This window comes from Trachurus japonicus, chromosome 4 (genome assembly GCF_045865225.1).
Source record: "Trachurus japonicus isolate A0001 chromosome 4, Traja_1.0".
NCBI lineage: Eukaryota > Metazoa > Chordata > Actinopteri > Carangiformes > Carangidae > Trachurus > Trachurus japonicus.
Window position 1 is genome coordinate 20772875 of NC_140910.1, and position 20536 is coordinate 20793410.

The 20536-nt window shown below is 42.2% G+C and overlaps 1 protein-coding gene and 1 long non-coding RNA gene across 19 annotated transcripts in view; one reads left to right on the forward strand and one right to left on the reverse strand.

Annotated features, from left to right (window-relative positions):
* The window catches only part of ptprsa (protein tyrosine phosphatase receptor type Sa), a 256606-nt gene that overhangs the window by 93849 nt on the left and 142221 nt on the right, over positions 1-20536 (reverse strand). For all 17 annotated transcript variants that reach the window (XM_085774644.1, XM_085774641.1, XM_085774645.1 and 14 more), the window contains one exon: positions 18647-18788. In XM_085774644.1, the coding sequence (XP_085630770.1) occupies positions 18647-18788 (142 nt within the window). The remainder of the gene's footprint in view (positions 1-18646; positions 18789-20536) is intronic.
* LOC146988883 (uncharacterized) lies at positions 7112-12910 on the forward strand. Of its 2 annotated transcripts, none has more exons than XR_015035766.1 (3): positions 7112-7266; positions 7389-7508; positions 12754-12910. It is a non-coding gene; the product is annotated as an uncharacterized LOC146988883 (long non-coding RNA). The 2 variants fall into 2 exon arrangements; XR_015035767.1 differs by having other exon boundaries at positions 7389-7495.

Here is a 20536-nt window from a genome sequence, read left to right on the forward strand (position 1 = left end):
TCTTCTCCCACAGATAATGAGATGGCTTTCTAATGGCTTATAGCTCGTCTAATTGTTAGAAAAACCATCCCACAACCAGATGCTCACAGACTATACTACGTTCCCACTATTGGCTCCCACACATTAAGAACCATGTGTCTTGTTTAAAGGCCTATGGATGACAACCTTTCCCCCTCTGCATGCATTTTGGTTATAACAAGTGGTAAATAAATGGATTTAAATCCACCAGCAGTGAAGTTAATGGAGTGAAAAGTAATACCAGAAGAAAAACTAGGCATTTTCTCCAGTCTGCATGTTTGGTGACACTCAAGTCAACCTGTGGTTACACGGTGTGAAACTACCACTTGGTCGAGACACACTACAACCTGCACCAAAATCCAGGATTGAATAAAAAATTCTCCTTTGCATTTAAGGTGCATTAAAGAGGTTTGTGTAAGCTGCTGTGATTGTGATTGTCATTATATTAATTCAAGAACCATCACACTAGCTACTTACATTTATTTTACAAACACTGTCAGATCCTTGAAGCTAATAATCATGCATGATTGCCCAGTCATTACACTGTTAAAAGATGACAGTGTGCTCTATGGTCATTGTTCTCCCGATGCAGACTCCCTGCTCTCTTGGGGGCAATTAGTCCCATGGGTAAAATTGCCTGACCTCTACCCTGACTGAAGCCAGAGCGGTGACTCAATCTCAGATGATGAGAGCCGAGGGGGAAGTACCTCGAGCTGTAATATGCATCAGAAGCTCAAGGCCACATCGCAACTCGGAGGAGATTGACTGACTAAGATGCTGGCCGGTGGCACAGCAGAGGTCACTGTTCATCTGGAGAGACAATGACCTCATGTCCACTCTGCAGACATCGCGGTGGTGGCATAGACAGCCAGGGAGCACTAAATTAAAGGAAATTAGGACACTAAGTTTCTGTCTGGAAGCAAAGTTGGTCTGTCTGCCCAAGGGCTACTCTGCATTACATTTTTCACTTGACACAAACAATGATGAATTAAATGATTATTTCAGAATTGTCTATTTTTGGTCAAAGTTGTACAAGACTGGGAAACAAAACAACCCAAAATGTCAGGTTGATGATTATTATTGATGAATGTAATGGCTTATCTCTAAAAGGTTTTTTTTGTATTATTATTCTATTCTTTTGTTAGCCCAAACAAAGACAACAAAACAACAAACCTCATTTTATGCACTTGGATTGTGTGGAGAAGAGGCGAAGTGAGGTCGCTTTTTAAAATATTGAATATTGAAAATAAAAGACAAACATGACAGAAGGAAGAACCAGAGGGTCTCCAAACTAAGTCCAGACAGGTTACCTCTAACTAAGGCTGACATCAGCAGAGCACAATGAATATTTCAATACCAGGTTCAAAGAAGTACAGGCATTTACACAGTTTTAGGTTCCGTGCTGTATCCTCTCCATCGATTATTAATGATCACCCCTGTATAATCTCTTTATACCAATTTTCCCCCGCAGCTCAGAAAGGCAATGGCAAGCCCCACACTTTCGCTTTAGAAACGTCAGGACAAGGCAGAGAAATATGTTCTCGCAAACTCCCTCTCCTGTGTGTCATCAATGATCTTCGTATAAGATGCCATAAAAGGTGCTGGATTCTCGTAGCCCTCCGGCTAGCTCTGTCTGTTGGAGAAGGACATCGGTCTGGCCTGCTCTCCTCGTGTTCTATCTGATGTATTTGTTGTTGCTGAGGCCTATCTGTAATTTGCATCACACCAACTCTGCCTTCACGGTATGAGAACAGTAGACAGAGGCCTACACAGGCTACAGTAATTAAAAAAAAAACAAAAAAAAACATACACAGAGTAAGTGGATTTGAGGCTAATGAAATTAGGCAAGTGACAGAGGGAATCTGCCTGAAGGAGCGAGGGAGACCGGGAAAAAGGTGGGTGAGTAAACAAAGCAGCCAAAACAGCAGTAAAAAAAAAAAAGAAGGAAGGGATGGTGAATTCACAGAGAGACTCTGCTATCGTTACAGCTGCTCTGACCTGATACTGCACAGGCAGCCGTTCCTGAATAAATGGCATGTATGCTGGTTACTTACTTCCCTAGGAACAGTGTCTGATACCATCTTTCCCCCTGAAGCTTACAGGCTCTGTCGATAAAGGCGGCCATGCAAAAATAAATAGATCACTCATCGAGGGAGTGTTACTTCAGGGTTAGCCAGCCTGACTGTGAAGGGGAGAAGGCAACCAATGACACGGGCTGATAGTATCATAGAATTGCCAAAGGGCCAGTCCCCCTGTAATGGCATTGCAATTGCATTTCTATGATGTGTACTGGGGGTTCTCTGTGATGACAAATCTTCACAGGCCAAATAGAATTGACGCATGTGCACTCTTGGTCAATGACAACACTGCTATTTATTTTGCCGAGAGCAGCCGTTGTCACTTGGGCCAACAATCATCCTGCTATGGAGCTATGAGACACATGCTGCAGTGTTAATGATGTGTGAATTTTTACTTTTGTTAATTTGTTTTTTCACACACATTCATTCTCATTCAATCACTGTGTAAATGCTACAGCTAAAACATGAACCTTTCATCTCATCATCATCTTCCGGATTTCAAGGATAAGCCTCGCAATTAGGTAGACTGACGTATTTGAATCCAGCAGTCATTACCACTTTAATCATTACCATTCCTCAACCTTAACTGCATGTTTATTATTATAACCATGACAACAAAGGTTATCCAGCTTTAAGAAAGTATATTATTTTAACCTAAACTGAGACCTTCTCTTAAACTTAACCAAGAAGTTTGTGTATCTAAACCTGACCAAACTGTGACCGTTCCTTCATGATGTGTTTGCTTTTGAAACCATGGCGATGACGCTCCGCTGTACTTGCCACCGTTAAGGGTGCTATTTCAGGAGCTGCTTCAATGGGTCGTATCAGAAGGTCAGGAGAAATGACCTATGGTTGTCCGGGTTGAAAGACTTGTTGGCATATACTGATGGCTGGCATCAGCTCAGCTTGAACCTTTCAATTACAAAGACTTTTCCCATTCTGCTCTTACTCAGGCTAAAACCCTTTACCATTTATCAACCTACTTTATATATTGAATGGGATTTAGACAGGTGTCAGTGATTGCCACTTGCCTTGGGAATAGTAGATTCCAAGTTACACAAGAGGAAGAACGGTAACCTACCTAGAGCTGTCCATGTCCCATGCAACAGCTGGCTTGACTATAAAGCTCCTACAGGCCTTTACCGTTATCTAACTTTTGATTTTCGTCATTCTCTTTTTTTTTTTTTTTTTGGGTTGGCTTGAGTGCCATCATTATCCATAATTGTCTTTAATTTGGTTCCACCATTTAATATCATTACACAAGTGACAGGTGCAAAGCCTTTAATCAGCCTCTGGTCAGCTTAGCCATTGCCCGACTGTTAATCTGCCGACTCATGTCTGCTGTTGCATTCTGCTTTCTATCATGCTAAGTGTGGCACTCTTAAAAGGTCAGTCCTTTAGACTCATTTAACTCTTCTGCCTAATCCCATTTCCAGTGATTCACTCTTCACCATCTCTTTTTTTGTGCTAATCTAACTCCGGTCATTAATGTACCAGAGTACTAGAGTTTCCTGAGTAAAAAGAACAAACAGTACTAATGAATGAGTGAGCCATATGAAGTACAACCTTGGAAGTGCTGCACTATACCCACTATACAGCAACATAATTGCATACTATTCACTATCTACAATGTAATACTGTGTTATCAATAGTGCATTACAGAGCCATGCATAGTATCGTGCAGCTATTCTCTACTCAAAGAGCACTTAACCCTGGTCCCTGGCAGTTTGAAGAAAGCCTGTGGCCTTCATAATGCTGGCAGCTTATTTTACCGTGTTAGTTATCACATTGGTGTGTTGGTGGTTTACTCCTGTTAATACGCTACACAAGCAACTGAAGCAGTTACTCAGCCCTGAGCACCGGTCAGGATGCTATACTGTGTGTGGATCTTTATATTTTTATACTGCACATGTCATCCATTTTCATCTGGTGTCAAGATCTCTGACACACTGGCTTCAAAGCTGCTTATTCCGAGCCATCAATTATCTCACAGGGTGGATGGGGCTGCAGTAACAGAGAGGGAAAGAGGTAAAAAACCTGACTGGCTGGGACTGCAGCAAATGCTGTGGGGTGCTCCAACGTCCCCCGCACCTATTACTCATATTATTATTTTCACTTACTGAAATGATTTAATTTCATCAGCAGCATAATCAGGTTAACTGATTACCCAGTGCCACAGCACAGAGACACAGGCTTTAAGCAGGTCTGTGCATTAATACCACAGAGGGGCTGCTGGGAGAGAAAGAGCGGGGGAAAGAGGAGCAAGAGAGACAGAGGTTAAGAGAACAGGCTAAACAGAAAGGGTCTGATACACACAGGAAGACAATGAAGAATACAGATGCTGCACTATCTCAGAAAAATGTGGTTTATTTGATGGGCATAGCAATGCAGCTTTAATTTCTTTGTACTTACACCACGGCCAGAACAGTTCACATCAAGTAAGCAAATACAACTTGACATGTTGACCACTTGGAACTAAACGTAGAAAATAATTTTCACCAAGGTGCAAAACACAAGAATTATAGTTCCCCTGCAAATATGAAGTAGTTCAGTCAAAATGGTTCAAATTTCAGTGACTATATACTATGTTAGACAATGATCAACAAGCTACAGAAATTGTCTCTTTACTCACAGTGCTTGCAACACCAACTTGTAACTTGCATTCTCTGTGTTTTAAAATAGGTCATGGTCAGGTTTTCTTTTCTGCACTGTGAGGTAAAGCAGCTGAAAGCCAACAACTGCTGAAAAGAAAATGTGAAACCCAGGTTCAGACTTCAGGTCTTCATTCCAACCAAACAGTGCAACAGCCTGTTTCACTCAGCAGCTTTCTCATCTGTAGGTGAGGACTGACACAAATGTGTGTCTGTCAGGTCGAAAGGAAGCCTGATACATTTTCGTACTTTTCCTGTCTTGTGCACCTTTTTGCAACATTCACCAAATTCTATGACCAATAGGACCACTGTTGAATTGCGAGAGAAATATACAAAGGAAGAGAGGGGAAACAGTGATCCAGGGGTAGAGAAGAATAGCAACACAGGGGAAATCTAATCACAGCGACTCTGGGCCCAGCACCGATAGCCCTCTCTGGATAGCCATCTCAGCTGAATAATGGTTATTATACGGCCAGCACTCAACCTATACCCCCCTGCTCAGTTCCCGGAAAGACGTCTGATGTCCCATTGGTATTCTCCACACCCAGCACATTGAGCCACCAAGGGCAACATTTACATCCAAATCTCAAAAAAAAAAAAAATACAACCAAGAGAAACAGCCTGTAAGAGCAGATGAGAGGAAGGGAGATGGGGGAAGAGGAAAAGAGTCACAAAGAAAGAGAGAAAGACACAGAGAGATTTTTTTTTTTTTTTTTAAGTGAGGGACATTGAAAGTAAGGCAGTTTGCAGCATAGGTTATTGCCCCCTGGAAAACACTACCACAGCATGCAGTGCAGGACTGCCAGGCTCTGCAAGAGCTTCTTCCCACAGGCCATTCTCTTTAAAATACACACACACACACACACACACACACACACACACACACACACACACACACACACACACACACACATTACCAGACTATTGGAACAGTCTCACACACACGGTGACTGAACAGATATATCCAATACTAATTATCTGCCTATTACACATGTGCAATAAGTCAATACTTCAGTTATTTCAGCACTTGATCAGTGGACTATTAGTGTTTTTGTACTACACATTACTACTTGACATTGCAAACTATTCTTTATTTTCTTGTTCCTCCCCCATATGTCAGTTATTTGCACAGTGAGGTAGGAGGAATGCAATTTTGCTCTGTTGTGCACTCTTTGTTGTACAGTCTGAATGATAATGAGGTTCAGTAACTTTTGACTTTGCAATGCAAACCTATGCTGTTGGGTAAGCTCCTTGTGAAGACATAGGGTTAACTATGCACTTTTCTCTGAAGTTGCAAAGGAATGATCTGATATTAACATTTTTGGCTAGAATGTAGATATATGAGAGACACAGAAACTTCACAGTTCTGACCAGTCTGATGGTTGGCAGCTTGCAGAAACTTTCCACGCCACTTCCAGTTCTGAAGACAGCCCATATTAGGCCACACTCATAAAGCCATCATCAACACTGAGCTTAACAGCAACAAGCGAGCCAGACAAGAGGGGGAGATGTTGGAGAACAAATGGTAGCTACAACCACACACACAATAGCATCTCTGACCACTATTTTGTCCAATGTTAAAGCCAAATGAATCATGGGAGAGAGCACTAGCACTAGACAGGAAACAATGTCTTATACCCTCAGGCTGAGCAGGGTAATATTCTACAGCATTTTGCGTAATTTTCTACCCATTATAGACAAAGAATGGACAAAGGTTTTATCCATGTAACATCAGCAGCTGCTATAGTTTGAGAACATGAGACTTCCAAATAATACCCGCAAAGAGGATGACACACAATCTATAGAAAGAAGTGGTTCTTTATGTAACTAGTATTAATGTTTAATTAACTCGTGATGATAAAGGTTTTTCTGGGACTAAAAAAAATAATTGCCTCCTGCAATTACAATAAGCTCTGGTGTTTTTTCTTTTCAGATTTCAAAACCAGGTCCCTACAAATTCACGAACCAGTTGGCTGCCTGATAAGATTTCAAATAAACCACTGCTGCAGGCATATATTTCCTAGGACAGCGGAGAACCAGTATTTTTGAGAGTGAATAAAAATATTTAAAAAACAGTCAACAGTCAAATCTTGCAGCAAAGGCTAAACTAAACAAAAAACTGCATTATACAGTATGTGAAGAGTGAAGCACATACAGTATTGGCTTTACTTTCTGATCATTCTTTGAATCATGCTTGTATCAACAGCACTCTTATCTAGGGTCATGTACTGTAGCTACATTGTGCTGTTACGCTTACATTATCATCCATTCAGTGTTTGACAGCTCATTAGTAGATTTTCTGACAAGTTTCTCCACATGGTTCAAGTTGACGACCTTCCATCTTTGCTCTGTCTATAACTTTAAGTGCTATAATCCAGGGTCCAGTCTTCGATAGAAAAACGTACACTACAGGCTTTTTCCCTGATGTGGTGAGCCACCGTGATAGACACAGCACAGACAAGAGAGAGGTGTAATTGCGAAGGACAGTTCCAATGATCCCTTCCCTGTGAGGAGAAGAGGTGAAGTAAAAAAAAAACATAAAAAAGGAAAAAAAAAAATCTGTTTATCTATCTCAGCCGGTGGAGGTTTATTGAGCTCTCTCTCTCTCTCTCTCTCTCTCTCTCTCTCTCTCTCTCGTCAGGCTCCTGAGGCGTCTGGGGTAAGACAGGCGAACTCCAGGGGAGACAGGAGATGAGGCCGGGGCCATTAAAGGAAGTGCCTCACCGTAGAAAAACGTCAACCAGTCAGGTCTGGTTTAGTGGTGGGTGTCTTTGAGTGTGCGTGTATGTGTTTCTCTAGTGTGTGTATGCGCATGTGTGTGGGAGGGTGGGACTGCGTGTGGAGGCGCAGTGGGCACCTTGCAACTTGACGTCAGTTTATCACGCTGCTTGAGAACTGGAAAGCCTTTTAAAATGTGTTCTTCTCGTTAATTGTTCGATAGATGGTGGTTGTAGAGATTGTAATGTGTCTGTGTCATTCAATCAAAGGGGAAAAAAAAGCTAAACTCATTTCACGCAACCTTTTAAAGAAATAATAGTGGCAGAGGGGCTTACATCTTCTAAGTAGGCAGCATCATTTTGTGTCTTCCCTAATTAATGATGACACTAATGAGAGAGCGTACGGCAGGGTGCTGTGACAGCTCACTGAGGTGCAGCATTCCCATAAGTTTGGCAATCAAGTTGGCATCATCAACTTCTTTCGATAGCAAAATAAGTTTCATCATTTCTTATTTAAACAGTCTGTGTAATAACAGAGGATACTTAAAGAACTCACCCCTGATCTTCAACAGTTCTGAGTGTGTGATGAATGGAAGCAAATGCTAACCTTAAAAAACAGCGTTGTCATGTTAAAACAGTCTCTGTGAATTATTATTTTCCCCAAATATCCACAAATCATTGTTAATTTGGAGCTTTTTAAGTTGTGGCTTTTAGAAGATATGTGTGAACAGGGCTTATGTGTGTGTGTGAGAATCCTGACATGTGGAGCAGAGGCCTTTCTAAGCTGTCTAAGCGCTAAGCGGCCAAAACAACAATGGACTGAGAGAGCTGAGCCGCTGCACTGTGCTGTTCCTGCCAAATTAACTAATCTAACCCAAACAAATACCCAAAAACCTCCAAAACAAAGAGTGACACTAATTGCGAAGGATGTTGAAGGAGGTGGATGGGTGGGGCTGAGGTGTGAGGTCATAGTCTTGGTGGGCCATTAGCTTAGAGCAATTAAGCTGCTAATGACAGGTTTTAGAGGAACCTCTGGTCATTTATGAATATGTGGTAGCTGGAAATGAGCAGAAAGGCAGCTAGATGACTCCCTGGTAATTGCTTAATGTCACTTCAACACGTGGAGACGACAAGTGGACATGGCGGCGAGGGTCACAGAGGATGTGTTCTTCACCAGAGAGCGAGATTGGAGTGAGAGTGTTGGATAAATAAGTCATTTAAAAAAGATGACAAGACTGCAAGCAAGTTTGCGAGTAGAATGCTGATAAACCGAAATACAAAAAAAAAAAAAAAAAAAGATTGTCGGGAGGCAAAATGTATAGAAGACCTCAATGACAATTTCCTGCTGTAACGCCACGTTCAACAGAGAACAGAGAATGGTGAATGGTCTAATCTTGTTCTCTGCTGCTTAAAGGAAATCAGCAAAATAAAAAAATAAAAACACTACCAGTGTGTTATGAATGAAGAAAACACATGTCCTCTTCAACAGGAACAATCCACTGATGTCCCCATTCACATTCACACACACACGTGTGATGACATATGTGATGCTTAAAATGAACTCCAAGTATTTCAATGGAAGGATGCGACAGAAGATGTGGGTACATGGGTTTGCAGGAAGAGAGGGTGACGGGGGGGCTTGGGTGACACATGTTAGATGTGGCATTGCTCTTTAAGTACCAAGGAGCACAGTGTTCTTTAAATATGAACAGCTGCTTTTAAATCCAGTTGGATCTGGGCTGCGCTCCAGAACACAAGCTTTGTAATCACAAAGAAGTCCTGGATAGCATCTTTCAAGCAGGCCTCTCTCTGATTGCCATTTCACCCACACTCTATTTGCCCCTCTGATAACTACACCTCACATCGCAAATGAGAGGCCCAATGGCCTCACAATATTCATATGATAAAGTCTCTGGTTTTAGTACATTATAATTTATTTCTTTATTAAACATTGTGCTTGAACCTTTTGAGATTTATTACACATTCATGGGGATATGAGTCTTAATCTATTCAGTCCTGGCTGAGGTGCATTCTCTTGTCGTAGAAGAAATAACAATCATGCTGTTAAGCATTCGACTTAAGTTTTACCACAGGTGGCGTATGCACAACCCTAAAGCAAGCAAGATTTTAAGTCACATCAACTTAGCCAAGCCTGCAGGGCTCACAGCATGACCTCTGAGTTGTACGACTTCAGTCACCTGGGCTGGTGGCTCATGTATATGCATGAAGCTGGTGGTCCGGGCCATATCCCCTTGCTCTTCTTTATGCATGAGTTGGGCCACTCCAAAGGTCGCCACTCACACCGTTTCCACAGGAACCACTTCTTTCTCCCAACCCTCCTTTCACTGATCAGATGAAAAGTGCTATCCTAGTGTAGTTTGCACTGTTAATTTCATTATTGCATGTTCATTTTATGTACTGTTCCAAAGTGCAAATATTAGCAGCATTTGTATATTTGTTTTGTTGTCTGTAAATCCCAGGTCATCCAACACATTAATATGAATACTCTGACCAGCAGAAACGGCAGATTGCATAGAATTGATTTACATTTTCTCAGTGATCCAACAAAACCACATGGGACCACAATACTTGTCCAAACCTAATGAAATAAAATGACATGAAGGCATGAAGTAAAGTAGTGCTGCTGGAAAGCCAATGGCTAATCTTGAATTACATGTAGATTTCTACACATGGATGCTCAACAGCAAAATATTTCATAAACATTTTGTTACATTTGTGGTTGTACACAAAAAAAGAAACAGTTTATGAATTGAATATACTATGATGAATAACTGGTATAATCAAACCACAACACTTATCATTGTGAAAGTGTCTCTGAGACACTGATCTTTCAATTTAGCCTCCTCACTAACTGATTGCTGTGAAAAAGGATCCATTTATATAAACTTTCTAACCATCAGTCAAAGCCTGACAGGTTCTTTTCTGCTGTTGCACTTGCTCGCCATTTCCTTTCCTCTTCATCTCTTCTTTTTTCCCCCCTTTTCTTTTTTAACTCTACCCCAGTGCTGTATATTGGCTGTGGCCAGATGTCCTGGGTGGCCAGGGTCACTCTGCCTGAGCAAAAATTATATGAAATTGATGGTGAAAGTTCAGGAGCCAGCCATCCCTAGCTAGAGGTTAGCTCCTTCCAGTTATCCCGCTCCATCACACCACGTCTCTTCTCTCTCCCTCTTCCTCCTTTATCTTTCTTGCTACCACTCAGCTTCTGCCCCTCTTCTTCATCCCCCAATCACACATGATTACTGCATTAGAGGTCCAGAGGATCAAAGGATTCAGAGGCCATAAACTCTCATCTGAGTGAATTTCCTCTAGAGGGAACTTTTTTTTGTACAATAGAGAAAGACAGAGTAAGGGAGATATAAGGCTGCCGGTAGTCTGGCAGGCATACAAATGCTAATATACGTTTATGAAGTGGGGCATGGGAGGAAAGGTGAGAAGGTAAGGAGATATCTTCCAAAAAGAGGAAAGGAGGCATCAGCGCCACAGAAGGACAGAGAAGGGAATATATGTGAGGACAACTGATAAAACCTCTTAAGCCTCCTATAACAGGCCTGGGGCATGAGGGCCTTCCTGGTCAAGATCTGACTAGTGATTTATTATTATTTATTTATACCAAGCCTGCCCTCTACCACACACCAATAAAAGCTAAAGAACTCCAACAGACCATGGAGTAGACCCTCATGAGCACCATCATGGAACAAAACAAGAAATGTGCTGCTCATGTAATTCAAATATAAGAGCCAAATAACAACCACAAAAAGACAAAAATAAAATGCTGGTTGTTGTGATCATGTGCTAAAATGGGTAGGCATATGGATGGTTTATCATTTGCAACTGAAAAAAATAACGACAGAAAGGTGCCTCATGCAAAAATGCAAGTAACTAAGGTGTACTCTTAAGAGGAATAAACAAATGTATTATTTAGTGGAGGCAGCGAGTCCTTCCTGGGATTCAGAATTGATTTGTTTGTCAGGGACAAGCTGGAGACAATGCGGTCAGCAAAAAACAAGAGAAACTACATAAGCTCAGTGTGGACTTCGTCACATATGCGGGTCAAAGCATCATGCCTTTAACTTTATCTGATGTAGACATATGGGTACCATGCTGCGGCTGCTTTCATCCAAATGGCATGTTTTAATCAATCCAAATCTGTCCTGGCTAGTAGATAACATTGGAAACAGTGGGAGGTATACACACAGAACAGATGAGAGATGAGATGCACAATAGCAACTGAGTGTGGAAAAAGTCAAAAACATAACCAAGTTGTGTGACCAATCATAGTGTCACCTCCCATTGCCTTTAAAAGCCAGGCACCCGGGAGGATTTCTATTGTAACAGCGCAGTGTTTCACACAGAATAAGATTCTATTCGTGGTGAGCAGATTACATACTGACCAGTGATCCTAGTCACAGCACAAGCAAGCAGCCGCTCCGTGCACCCCAAGGGACAAAGAAAGGCTGGGCAATACATAAAGCTGAGTAGTATAGCACTTCACAAAGAAGCATGGGCACCAATCCCACCCTTAGACATGTTTTATGCAAGGAATGTTTAGTTCATTATAAAGCTGCGGTGGAAGAAATTTAATCCAGGTGATGCTTTACCAGTTAGTATGAAAGAATGCTTCTCTGCAGAGGCTCGTTCACATCCAAGAGACATCCGTGATGCATGGCAATGTTATGCAATGCACAATATGCCACAGTAAAGCTCCGACCTTCCGAGGGCTGTGTAATGTTCCAACCGATGTTCCAAATATCTGAAGCTCATTTTCAGCATACACTGCAAGTGCAATAACAGGCAGTGTGTATGTGTGTGTGTGTGTGTGTGGGCACATAGCTTGATAATACACCCTTAAAATAACAGTTAAGTACTTCAGCATTGACTTTAGACTCAAATTGTTTGGTGGTCAATGCACCAAACAATGCTTCTGACAGCACTTTGTTTTTCAAGACAAACACACACCCCCAGCTCAGAGGGGGGCAAGTCTGTTTGCTTTTTAAACAGTGCGGCTGCCGGACCGGCAACTGGCAGCAGCGTCAAACCAAAAGTAATGAAGATACTTACATTACGTATGGTGCTGCTTTGCACAGGCTTTAGGATCATACCCTGAATGTTTACTGCCTCAAGGATACAAGTATGCAGCTTACCTCCTCTGCTGCCCTAGTTTAGCAACACTAAGCTCACCGTCTTTTCAAATAAACATTTTTTTTTCTCACCTCTCTGCCACTCTTCTCTGCATTTTATCTCCCATACTTCTTGCTCTCTCTATAGGTGCTGAAACTCGTGGAAGAGGGCAGAGGTTACCTCAGAGGCAGACAAACAGGAAGAGGAAAAACAGCCAGATCTGTTGCTGATACTGCCAAGCTTATTCTTCACTGTCTCATTACAGGGCAGCCACTGCCTGTCTGCGTGCCTGCCTGCCCGCTGGCCCGCTCTTACTTTGTCCCCTTTTCTCTCCTGCACACACATACACCTACAAAAAAAACTTAAACACACCACAAACAATCAGCTGTCAACCAGGTATACTTGCACCCACACACCTGCTCATGTTTCACTATGTGTCGTATTAATTTTTCATCCAGCTTGCCTGATGCCCTGGACTCACCTTATCCTCTAAAATGAACACATTAAAAATCAACACTCAACCCTTCAACAACAAAGCAGCGGCACATTAGCACTACAGAGAAAAGACTGACCAAATGAGTACGGAATTGAAGTGTCAAAACAGAGAACTTCCATCTACGAAAAGTAAGTTTTAGGAGAAGACAATTTTGTAAAATGTTTTAAAAAGTTACAAAAACCCAAAGGGTCATGATGAGTGAACCCAAGGGGAATATTTCACAAATCTAAATGTGTGTTTGCACTGCCGCTTGGTTGATATGTACAGGGAATACTGATGAAATGAACAGCAAGGAGGAGAAATTCTTTTTTTTTCTATCTCTCTATCATCTCTCTTTTCTCCAACTGTCTCTTCCTCTCAGTCTTAGCTCAGGCTCAGACTTTTAAAGCACAAACCAATTTTGAAATGGGATTGCATCATGCACAAGAAGAGAGATCCCACATATCTTAAGTTCTTTAGCAAAAATACTCACACTACAAGCTGAGATCAGAACAGTTCCTAATATTACCTAATGTAATGTGAATTTATTCGGGCTTGCCCGTCAAATGAGCTGAAATTCCCATCTTGTCCCTTTAACTGTTTTTTTTTTCCTCTACAGCAAAACTATTTTATACCTTCTTTACTGTAAAATATGTTGTCAATAAAGGAATCCTAAAACAAATGAATAAATAGCATCCCCTTGTTCTGGGACCACGACCATAGACATTACATGTGCTCCAGTCTAGTGTAGTGTAATTTGAATTTAAACAATTCATTGTTTAAAATGTAGTGGTCAGATAGTTGCATGGCACACACTGCATACATCAAGTGAGTAATCACCATCCACTGCAACAGGCTGCAGTTACTCTCTCAAACACACGGCCCGCTGAAATACAATGAATTGAGACAGGCAGAGAGGGAACAATTGTGCGGTGTAGAGATAGAGAGGAGAGAGCCTGGACTGTAATGGTGGTGATAGTGTGTGAGAGAGTCAGAGATACTGAAGACGCTGGATGAAACGCCGTAAGCGAGGTTGAAACAGAATGTCTTAAGGCTTGGCCTAGAGCCACAACTGGTTGAGTGGTTGATTGGACTCTGTCTATTTAACTTTCCACCACTCTTTTTCCCACTTTCTTCTTTCTCCACCATGTCATCCTTGCACCTTTGCCTGCCCCCACATCCTGGCTTTCACTGTCTCTCATCCCCACTCCTGCTATTCACACTGTGCGCATGTATCACGATCCAGAATCCCATTAAAATTCACTATTACCTGCTCCATCCCAAGAGAGCAGCCTATTAGAGCCTGATCAAACAGTAGAAACACTACAGCCCAGCTCTCCTCTGGGTGATCGTCCGAAACCTGACTTGACCTGCACAGTGTTGCTCTGTAGCAGATGGGTGTGGGCTTCTGGTGCTACTTTAAACCAGCGACTGAAACAGCATAGGAGACAACAAAACAATACTTGCACAAGCTAAAAAATAAATAATGGAAAATTGGCAGAAACATTGACATAGCTGAATCCAAATGGAGATGTTGCTTTATTCTCTGTGCCAACAATTGTAGACTGAAAGCAGAGCCTTAAGTCATGCCCACAGACCCTGGACTTACATGTACTGTATATGTACACTAAAGAACAAACTATCCTTAACAAGAAGCAATAGGCAGAGGAGAAGGGAAGAGTATATTGGTGAGGTGAGGGTAGGAGGGGTTAGAGGTAAAATTAGAGACAAAAAAGTCAGTGCTGTGGATGGATGAAAACCAGGTCTGCAACTTGGCATACTCTGGGAGAAGGTAAGTGGACTGGACAGGTTTGTAGAGAGTAACGAGAGTGATGAGAGGCAGAGAGAAGGGTACGTCTGATTGGTTCCACCTGGTTGCGAGTGACAAAGAAAATTTGCATGATGCAAGTGTGTGTGTGTGTGTGTGTGTGTGTGCATACAGATGCATGGCTGAAAATAAAGGTCATGGCGAGGTCTGATGTTAATGCATCAACCATTCATATGAAGCTAGACCAGAAAGCTGAATTGTTGGTGTGTGTGTGTGTGTGTGTGTGTGTGTGTGTGTGTGTGTGTGTGTGTGCATACGTGTGTATCAGAGGTGAGTCTCTGTTGCCTGCTGGTTCAAACAGCCCAAAGCTTGCGTGTACTGTATGTTACTTCATGAGAAACACTGCAGCTCAATGACTTCACCACTGAAGTTGAACTCAACCAATATGAATGTTTCTGCCTCGAGAGCAGCTCTGCTGTGCTGCGATCGGTTCGATGGGATAGACACATCATCTTCACAACTTTTTCAACGTTTTAAAAAATGAACATCAGATCAAACGTCTCATCAATCACAGTATTTGCTCCTTGGGATGCCTCAGGGGAGAATCTATTTGCAACAGTAATCACAGGGCTAAAGACTGTGGCAGTTTAAAAATCCGAGCTCACAAAAGCAGGTTAGCTTCCCATGATCTCCTCACAACAGCATGAGCTGACAGTATCCCAGTGGCAACGCCGCCTGCTGTTTGACACACTAAACACTTCCCTGGAAAAACAGGCAAATCCTAAAAACAGGAAAAGAAAAATGTTTCCAAAAAAAAAAAAAAACCTAGAGCATGCTGCAAGTTGTGTCAGATCTCAAGAGTGTGCTTCATACACTTGTCAGTCCCTCTCCAAGGACTCCCAGAGGACTGTGTGTGAGTCTTAGTGGAGCCAGATGGCCCCCATCTTAGGTATTCAGCTGAGGCAGTAGAGCAACAGCCAAAGAGGTGTCACAGTTGGTGCTAAACGCACCCTGCCATCACCACCAACACAAGCACCCGAACACACATTCATACACACAAACAGTAGAGACAACAGAAGAGAGGGTGGGGTTCTGTCATTGCCACAGTACAGTTTAAAAAAAGACTATGGAGATGAGGTTTAGAGTTTAGTCTGCATGTCTTTCTGAATGACGTAATGTCTGTGGGTTTATGAGGTAGCTAACATTTATCTTGTTATGTGTACATGTTTTAGTGGACGGGGTCACGTGCATTGGCATTGCTGCACATATGCGTGTATATGTCTTTGCTGTATGGGAGCATCTTTACCACATGTGCATGCAGCTATGGCTTGTCTGCAAGAGTAAACATTGTGGTGCTGTTCATTTCCTTTTCAAACTCAGAGCAGAGTCCACATGCTGTCATGGTAGATGAGTTTGCAATTGGACAGAAAGTGCAGTTTTACTGCACCCTTCTGTTTGTGTCTGCCCACCAGTGACTATACATGTAGTTCTATAGGAAGGTTACTGGACTTGCTTGAGGTTATGGAAGATGATTCACTGCTCATGCAATAAAGAAGCCTTTAAAAAAAACGAGCATAGGGTATAGTCTGCTCTTGTCTAGTGCTGTTACTCAAATAATCAGTACTCAGTCATATAAATGAGTTCCATGACCTTTATGATGGTTGAGTCATGCATGTTTATGTGTATGTTATTCCGTGTTTGTTTTTGTTCACATACAGTACATGAATGCATGCAGCTTTTATTTTCTTAAAAATGTGTGCCACGGCTCTCCGGCCAAGTCACCCAACATGGCAACCCATTTTTCTACCTCTCCAGATCCCAGACCACAAACCCTCTGTTTACTGCGGATGTGTCCCTTGTGCCTTGTCCCATATCCCATAATCCTTTGCCCCTGTTCCAAGAACCCATGTTTGCCTATTGTCCTCCTCACCTGTTCTACACTGCCAATCGTCCACAACACCCCCTGTTGTCTCCCTTCATCTCTGGCCAACTTTTCTACAATTTTTTTTTTTGCTGTTGCCTATTTGTGTCTCTGGTTTGCTCCACTTCCACCACACTCACTCTCTAACGTTTTCACATTTCACCTCTCTCTACATCCTGGCATTTCTGGGTTTTCTGTGAATTATATTAGATCTCTCTCTCTTCTCTCATACGCTGCATCTTTCTGCCTTCTGAAAGCTGGCAGGTTAATGCAGCGGGGCTCGACCTCATTAAAGAGAGACAGAACGTGCTGCTCTCCTCCTCTGCTGCTCATGTTGCACCTTCACTCTCATCATCACACTCATCCTTCACTTCACTGTTGGGTCGTGCCTGGGCAGGAAAGCTGCGGTCTTCCTCTGGGCTCTTGAGGAAACCTTGTCGAGCTGATTCCAAGAACTTTTCATTTTCTTTCTGGTGCTGTAGACTGCCCTGGGTTTGCCCTGTACTCTATCACACACCCATTTGCACACACTGCTGCACATGCCTGGCCTTGCAGTTTAAACTTAGATGTGTGTTTTGTTTTTGCTTTTAAGTTTTTGTTTATAAGGGACTTTCTGGACTTGAAATTGCTCTCTGCTCACTCAATATACATTAGGCAGTGAGTAAAACTGTACTAAGTTTTAGTAAATGTATAGAAACTTTTAAAGGGTGACTGAGGCACTCCCCACCCCCCACCCCTTTCCAACACCCACAACAACATGCTTCCAGGGTAGGGGGTTTGTTGCTAACAATAACTATCCAAGGATGCTGAGCCAGGCTTCCAATCCCTGCTCCAACATGCACTGACAGCCAGGGAGGCCTAGCTCGTGTGCTGCCTGCCAGCCAGCCAGCAATAGCTCAGCTTCATCCAACCCTGGAAACATGGCAGATGGCGGCAGGAGAGAACAGAAGAGAAGGGAGAAGACACTTGGTGTGTGTCTGTATATCTGAGGCAGACAGTGTCAGGTAGACTGAGATAGAAGGACATGGGAGTGTGTGACCACACACTTGCTCGCCTCTGATACCGTCCTCACTGACCTCTACGCTGGAGTTAAATAAATAACATCTATTTCTGAAACTAAACTATCACCTCTTACACTCTCAATGAAGGTCTACAAAGATCAGCTATCACAGATTTCATCTACACACATCTCATACTGTTTTGTTATTTTACACCTGTTTGTGTGAAGAGAGAATCTGTGTGTGTGTGTGTATGTATGTGTCCAGACACATCTGTCAGTCGCTGTGCCCTGACTGTCTATGGGTGACCAATCAATCTTTTTCATTCAAGGATCCTGTGGGTTTTCATCACGGGCAAATAGAGGTTCAGCTCTTACATGAATGGACAGTTGATTAGGGACATCAATCTGATGGACCCTTGATAAACAGTGTGCACACTGTCCATCTGCTGCAAGGGAATATAAATCTATTTTAGGCTGCGATGGGAGTTTTAGGAAATAATCCGCTACCACTTAATCATGTTAAGATAGAATATGCAATCATTAAATTGTCAGATACATAATGAAGTACTAATTGTACCAAATGTTACAATATTGTTTAATGAAACAATGCTTGTGACAAATGCAGAACAACCGAGCCAATCACCTCTTGCGGCTAAAAGTCAAAATGGCTTTCGAAGGGCACTTCCTACAGAAATGACATGTATAAGCAAAAAGACTTCAAGGTTCAGCCCTCGCCTACTGTCAAGTGCAGTTCAACAACTCCAAGACAAGATGTCACCTCCCCCCAAAAAAAACCTGAGAAGCTCCCGGATGTACACTTAAATGATTTATTTTTCAGTTACCCCTCTCCACACTGTTTCATAATGCAGGACTCACCTCGGATAATGGACAGCTTGGCATTGACGGTGACTTCGCCCTCGCTGTTCTCTGCCACACACTCATAGATGTTCTCATCACGTGGCGCTCGGAGAGGCTGGATTCTGAGGACGGCTCCGGCACCCTCGTCAAACTCAATCGTCTGTGGCATAAGGAATAGGGTTAGGTTAGACAGTTGTGGGATTCCAATAAAAATGCTAACAGTGTTGAACCAGTGTGAACCAGTATTAGCACAGAGTATCAGCGCTAACAACTGTCTTGGAGACACATTGATTAGTTTGGTGTCAGCTGTCTCATTATTTAAGATATAATGCTGATAAGAAGCCTGTTTTCCTACCTCAATACTAAATTTGAGACGTACAGAAGTGAGTTATAACAAGATATCCTCGGATGGAAAGGGACTGTGTATCAAGTCTTTTATAGCCCCTGGTCCTCATAAATAGAGTTATAATGAAATACACCCCCCCCACACACACACATACACACGCACGGCACGCACACATACACACAAACAGTTGCAGTCCCATATCTTTATGCATGAGGCGCCCGCTTCTGTATGTTTTCATTTCGCGTTTTTATCTGTGATTATGCCCTTTGTTCTCTTTAAAGCCCCTTATTTTGAACCGTGTTGAAAGGGCTTTTTTAAAACAAACTCAGACTACAACCAGAATGCAACATGTGCTCAGAATACTGACAACACTGCTTCACTTACATCTCAACATTTAAGACAAACTACATAAGCATTAACACACTTTGTATTTGAATTGTCATGATGCTTTTTGTTCAACAGAAACTCAGACTTCTTGAACGACAATTTTCTATTATTTCCCCACTATACTGTAGATAAAAGTGTGCGCATCAAGCTCTGAAATGAATCACTCACAAAACTTGACAGCAGAAGTAATTATATTGCTTGACTGCCAGTTTCCTAATACAGACTAATTGGATATCAGCATCCTGATGTTTTGGATGTTGAGAACAATGGAGTGCTATTTGAAATAGTCTGAACTTGCCAATAAATAAATTATCTAATGACTAGAAATGCACTCTAACAGTGTCCTCATTACATTCAGTAGAACTACTTTCCAATGACCTTTTAAATGTGTATTTGTTTTAAAATGTGGATGCGTGGGTGTGATTGACAGCAGGCCAGTTCTTCAGAGTTGTTTTAGAGTTTGGCCACAGGTCAGCATCTCAAAGGCCATGGGTTGGTTTCTTTTAAAGTTAATATATCAACACCCATGTATCCTACGGTAAGAAACTGAACCTCAAGACTTGAGTAAATGACTAGAATTTAAATGGTGCGCTTTTTGGAAGTGATCATCCCCTTTACTTTAATAAAGATGGTCATTTCCAAACACCACCTCTGTAATACTGTAATTCTGGATGGATGAAGCGTTAGACAAGATGGCCAACCTGTTTGTCAGTCTCACGGCAAACCTTCTCTACCAATATCTCTCTCTTCCTCAGAAGAGCTTACACCATCTCAACGAAGGGTTCACTGTTGAGATCTCTGAGCAAAACATGACTTTGAGATACAAGTACAAGTCTTCAGCAGCCCCGCTGCTCCACTGCTGCACATCTCAGAGCCGAGCCGTTAATTAGGCTAAAAACACTGCAGAGCACGGCATCACGATCGATATCAAAGCAGCTGTCTAGAGGGTAGAACAGAAAAAAAAAAAAATCATAACTACTTCAAAACCCCTTTACAAATTTTTTATTTCATGCTAAACGGAGGAAAAGAAGCGTCCGTTCTGGCGGGCTGCTTTACGCCCTTGGCTTTGTTTCCCACTTAGCATGCAAGAGAAGAGAACGTACAAACACTACTTGTCTTTTTAGTTTGTCCTCCGTTGAGATGCTGCTTTCCCCTGTGTTGATGTTGTTGTCATT